This window comes from Chaetura pelagica, unplaced genomic scaffold, assembly GCF_000747805.2.
Source record: "Chaetura pelagica isolate M959 unplaced genomic scaffold, ChaPel_1.0 scaffold471, whole genome shotgun sequence".
In the NCBI taxonomy this organism is placed as follows: domain Eukaryota; kingdom Metazoa; phylum Chordata; class Aves; order Apodiformes; family Apodidae; genus Chaetura; species Chaetura pelagica.
In genome coordinates, this window is record NW_009952430.1 from 1063505 (window position 1) to 1069444 (window position 5940).

At 41.5% G+C, this 5940-nt stretch overlaps 1 protein-coding gene across 3 annotated transcripts in view; it reads right to left on the reverse strand.

Annotated features, from left to right (window-relative positions):
• MYH10 (myosin, heavy chain 10, non-muscle) overlaps window positions 1-3816 on the reverse strand; it is a 101367-nt gene extending 97551 nt beyond the window's left edge. For all 3 annotated transcript variants that reach the window (XM_010008237.1, XM_010008236.1, XM_010008235.1), the window contains exon 1: window positions 3481-3816. In XM_010008237.1, the coding sequence (XP_010006539.1) occupies window positions 3481-3816 (336 nt within the window). The remainder of the gene's footprint in view (window positions 1-3480) is intronic.
• Between the last annotated feature and the right edge of the window lie 2124 nt (window positions 3817-5940).

The window sequence follows — 5940 nt, forward strand, 5'->3', positions numbered from 1 at the left end:
ACAGGTATGAAGGATATCACTAATTACACACTTCAGCCCATGTTAAAGCTGGATACACTACAGCAGAGGAGGCAGAATTGTAAATTTTTACATGAAACTGAAGAACTGGCAGTTCACAAGCATTTAAGGTAATCAAGACCCATGAGAAGCTGCCTCTACAGCAAGATATGAGAGACAAATTTAGAATACTAGTGACTCAAATGACACATTCCTACCACAAGAAATGCTGGTATCCCTAGAAAAGCACAAAATTTGGAAAAATTCAGCTATGAAACACCACAACAAGTGAAAACTCCTACCAAAGGTAGAATGAGAAAAACCCTTCACAGAACCAACACTTGTACCTGATGAAACCTCAAACAAGAGCAGAGACCCTCTCAGGGACACAGATTCTACAGGACCATGCTTAGCAACTATGGGGCTAAGGAGAAAAGTCCAAGCGCAAGAAGTTATACTGATCACTGTGAGGGTAACTGAGCCCTAGGACAGGCTGCCCAGAGAGGCTGTCCAGTCTCCTTCTCTGGAGATATTCCAAACCCATCTAGATGTGTTTCTGTGGGATCTGCTCTAGGGGATCCTGCAGGGGGTTAGACTAGAGGGTCTTCAGAGGTCCCTTCCAATCCTGACCACTCTGACAAATTCATCCATTCTCAGGGATCAATATCTATATAGCATATATCAAAAGAAATTGCAAAGATAGTACAGCTTCTCCAGGAAATAACTTTTTTTTACCATATACTTCAGTTATGCTCTAACTAAACCTTTTGACAAGAAATGGAATAGGTGATCTTAAAAGTGGAGCAAGAAATGAAGCTATTTCATGTCCAAAGCAAAACTGGATGCACTTTGTTTAGAGCCCAGTCATTCTTCCCACCTTCTCCATTTGTGTTCATCTCCCACAACATAATAATAATGCAACCCAGAGGCAAAGATGGCACCACTTGGCAAACATTGGAAATGCTAGAAGTTCCAGAAGCTCCTCACCATCCCTACTTAGATGTTACATAAAAATCTTCTTGATGAAACGAGCAGCAGCACCCAGGTCATGCCCACTGGCACTAGACAGCTTTAGTCAGCCCTCCCTGTTCCTCCAGCTGTGTCGCCTTTAAGAGGTAGATTATAGTCCAATGACAACTCACTGACTAAATCCTTCAAGTTGTTAGTTTCCTTTCTAGGGTTTGAAAGGAAACATGTATCTACTTCATTTGATAGTCTTTCACCTTTTACTTCCTAGAAAGGCAACACTGCATGAGGCCTATTGTCAATTAAAGGAAACCAAAACAGATTCACCATCTCAACTACTTGAGACCAACACTTAATAGACTACTCTGTGAAAATCAAAACACACTCTTCTCATGGCCACTGTTACTGACTTCACCAGCCTAGATAACTTTGTCTCTTTCCTTTTCACCAAGCAAACATCAACAGGTTACACAGGCAGGTGCTCTGGGCTGTGCCAGTCAAGAAGTCTGAGGATCCCTGATACAGATTTCTACCAGACCTGCACTAAAAATCCTACCAGCTGAAGTTCTTAATGAAGTTTCTCTCTATGGCCTATTGATCTTCATCAGCAATCGGCCTCTGCTCTCATACTAGCAGAAACAAATTTCCCCCCCTCCAAAAGACAAGCTGAGGATTCATTTCATACAGTATGTCCTTGTCACAGCTGCACTGAATTATTCCTGGTAACAGTAGCATCCCCCAGCAATGTTCCTGTAGCTCAGGCCTCCAGTTAAGGCCAACAAATCCATTAGCTTCTTGATTCCAACTAACTTCTTCCAGCTTGGGGGCAGGGGAGGTCATTAGTAATAGACTGCTGAAGTAATTCCCCTGTGAGACAGGAGTATCTCTGTGCCAAGGGACCAGGTTTTAGAGTCTGCTTCAAGTTTATGAAAACAGCACCTTTTTGGGAAGGGGTGGGGGAGAAAAAAAAAAAAGCTAAGTCACCTAGAGGATATGACTTAAACTCCATGTATACAATAAGCCAGCCTATAACAAAGGTGAGTTCTTTTAATTTCTCAAAGTACTGTATCATCTGTGTACATAGAGGAGTGACAGGTTCCCAAGGCCATCCTCCAGAAGGATCTGCAGCTCCATTTACTGTATGGAGTCCTTGGATTAGAGCTTGCTTTGACATTTAAGGCCTTCAGCTTTTAACCTTCATAATGAAATACAGTTATAATAATTGTAATGAATCTCATAACAACTCCCATTATGATTGATACATATGCTGAAAACTGTTGACCTATCAACTTGTTTACTTTTAATTTTCAATCCAGTCCTTACTAATTATCCAATTAGTTTACTTATAAGCTTGCAGGAAGCATTCCAGAAGTGTTTTTCTCTGAGCTCTGCTGTAAGGGCCTTGGTGAAAGGCCTTGGAAGGGTAAAAAACCAAAAACCCACGCAGGAAACAGAAAAAGAAGCCCAAACATGAAGAATATTTTGAAGATGCATGTAATTTTTAATAAGTCCAAGTATTACCAAGTGCCAAGCAAAAAAAAGGAATCCCATTAATACTTAGATGAAGGGGAAAACAAGCCAACCAACTAGAGGAACTAAATGAAACGGATTGAAGCTTTAAAACAAGTGTTTCTTAAAAATGAGCCAAGCATTTAAGCAGATGTTCCAGTTTCTTTTAGGAGAGAGTCTACTTGTGCTCTTAATGATACTCTGACTCAACAAGTCACTATGCAATCAGTTTGCCAAGAGACAAGGAGCTACTCTTAACTGTAAGGCACAGACACTCATTTAACACTGTTCAAGGAAGGAAGAGGGTCAAAAGCAGCACCAACGGCTTTGTGATTTGTAACTCTATAGAAAGAGGGTGATCAGCCAGATGTTCCAATGAGTGCTTCAAAACCACTGAAAAAGAAAGCTTTATCTTATTGGTTTATTTTAAGCACTTGAACACATTCTTTCCTGGCCCACAAAGTTGATATTAGATTCCAAAAAGACATTTTGCATTCCTAGCACTCTCCAACTTCAGCTTTTCAATAATAGCATAGGCTCTTATTATCATTTTTAATGTGCAGCAAGTTAAAACAAGATATATGCTTATTCATATGAGCAATTAAAACAACAGTAATTCAGCAAAGTTTTGTAATCTCTCCTCAGTTCAAACAAGCCATTTGATACTCTTCACTCTATCAGTTAAGCATGTCTGAGGCAAGTGCTCTAATGAGTGGCATGAGCTAAGCACCCAGAGTTGCCATTTAGCATTCTATTTTTGAAAGATACTTGCAGGATTATTTCCACAGGAGAATTTTTTTTTATTATTTGTTTTATGACAACAGGGTTCTTGATCTGCATACAGTGTAGAAAAAGACCCTGGACTAATCTAAATGCCTATTCAAAGTGTTTAGGCTGTTGAAATCAGAGCCAAGTCCTGCTTCCTGCATTTCAGATAAGTAAAGGAATGGGAATCAGATAAGTTCAGCTGAATGAGCACCCATAATGAATCTAATAATTAGTACTTACATAGATGAGCCCAGAGTAATAACGATCCTTTAAATTATGCAATACAGAGGCTTCATTTAAACAGGTTAACTCTGCCATGTCTTCCACTTTAGAGAACTTGGGGGGATTCATCTTCTGAATATCATCTTTATTGACTAGTGCTTTCTTGCCATTCTCTGCCAGTTCAACCAACACTTCATCTCCTTTTTCCTCCTTGATGCTGGCTGCCTCAAAGCCATGGCGCTCCGAAGGAATCCACACCAACTTTTTAGCAGTCCAATCAGCCTGGGTGGCAGGGTTGTAGATTACAGCCCTGTCCACAAAGAGGTATCTCTCTGGATCTTCTCTCTGTGCCATTGTAGGAAGTGAAGGTGTCCACTATCAGTTACCCTGCAAATCAGAAAGGAAAAGAGCAGAGCACGTGTTATGTACCAGATTTGTATCAATGGAATGAATGGAGCTATGGCACATCAATTAAATGATCTAGTACTAATAGCTCTGTCCTCTCTTGATGAAGTATTCTGAATTTCTTCCACAGTCTAAAGAAGCTGCTCTACAGAGGAGCCCTATTCACACAGTGGCCCTCTGAATAAACCAGCTGCCACACCAAAGTGTGAATTATCTGTCAGGTATAATCCCAGACGCAGTACAGGGAACTCAGTATAAACTGGTTCTAATTGTGAACCAACTAGGGAGAGACATTGCAATAAATGTGAGAGCTACAAGCTACAAAAACACACATCTGTCTTCTGTGTTTAAACAAGGAAGATCAAATGTAACAAAAGCTTGCCACTAAATTCAACTTCAATTGGACAGTAAAAAAAAATAACAGTTAAGATATAAAAATACAAAAAAATCTTCACTGGACAGCTGACTGCAGTAACCAGAAGGCAGCAAGAATATGTTTTAAAATGTTTTCAACTACAGACAAGATCTGGAGACATTTGGGGTTTCTGCAAGCCATTAAGCTAGCTAAACCTTGCTCTTATTCTTCCTGAAAACATAAGACTTTGTGTTTCTACAGACTGCTTCTGCTCTCAGTTGTGAGTGCTGACATTACCATATTCCAAAAAAATGTCTCCAGATCTCAGGTTTACCTTGAGGCACCAAGGACTGATGTTAGATTTTCCAACAACTTCATGGGTAATTTGAAGGGGAAAGAAAAACTGCTGACAAGAGCTTCTGCACACTCATTTTACCGACTTGCCTCATACCCAAAAGAGGCCACTGCATCTGTAGTTAATCCTACCATCACATCCAGGATTCCTGGAGCTAGCAGTTTCATCTGCCCAAGGAGCAACAAGGTCAAGCCTGACACCTAGTACTCCTGTCATTAAATACCTCGAATTTTCACACATGAGATCTTTTCTGCTGAAGAATGTTACAGTAGCCAATGCAGCCTCCTCCAGCAGGTAACCTGAAGGTTGGCTTCAAAAGCCAGGAAGGTTTCGCAAACTGCATTTGTCACCTTTCATCCTATGCTGTGCACCCTGATGGAATAAGCTCTGCAACACACCCATCCTCAGAAGAGCAGGTAATTACACACAATAGTTGTGCCTCCATCTATAGCATGGACGTTTGTTACACTGTCCAACTTTAATGTAGAGTAGGCATGAAGTCACTGAACCCTTCAGAGCTCTGAGGAACAGACCGTTTACCAGGAACAGAGTAATTCACACCAAGAGGTGATGACTCAACCTTTCAAGTATTCCAGGAGAGCCCCTGAGAGAAAAATTCAGGGAAGAAAAAGGGAATCACTGAAGGGACACCTTAAGTGATAGCTGGACTCCTCAGCCAGAAAATGTAAGATATTACTCAAGGAATGCCACGTTTGACTTTAAAAGCCCACAAATTGAATATCTGAGCCTCCAAGCCTAACTCAGCAAGCTGTTTCTTTCCACTATGCCAGACTGCAGCTTGAAGTCCCAACAAAGACCTGAGACACCACTGCCACCCTTGTGTGCAAATGCACCTTGATGTCAAGTCCCCAAAAGCTCCCTGGCCAGGTATGACAGGCAGCCCAACACGTTTGTGAGAAGCTTGGTCTCAAGTTTTCCACACCGAGATAAGATGTTGGAAATCCAGAGGTCGGATAAAAATTAATATGGAAAAAATTAATTGGTATTGTTCCCCGGTGGAATTAAAGGCTGAAATGAAAGAACGGGCTGACTCTACTCCAGCTCCTGAGGAATAAACCCAACACCAGGGGTTCTCAGCCAGTGTCAGGGTCATCTTCCCCCTTCCCCAGGGCCCCCCACAAAAGCCCCTCTGCAGATGCACAGCCAAGTCGCAGCTCCCTCTACCCAGGCTTCCTCCGCTAACAATGGCATTCAAATGAAACACACAAATGAGGCACATTTATCATGCAGGAATCCAGCACTCCCAAAACCCGGCTAGTGCAGGAGAAAGAAAGAAAAAAAAACCCAAAAAACCCCAAAAAACCCCTACACACGTTCTGCTCCTCGAAACAAAAGATGGGGG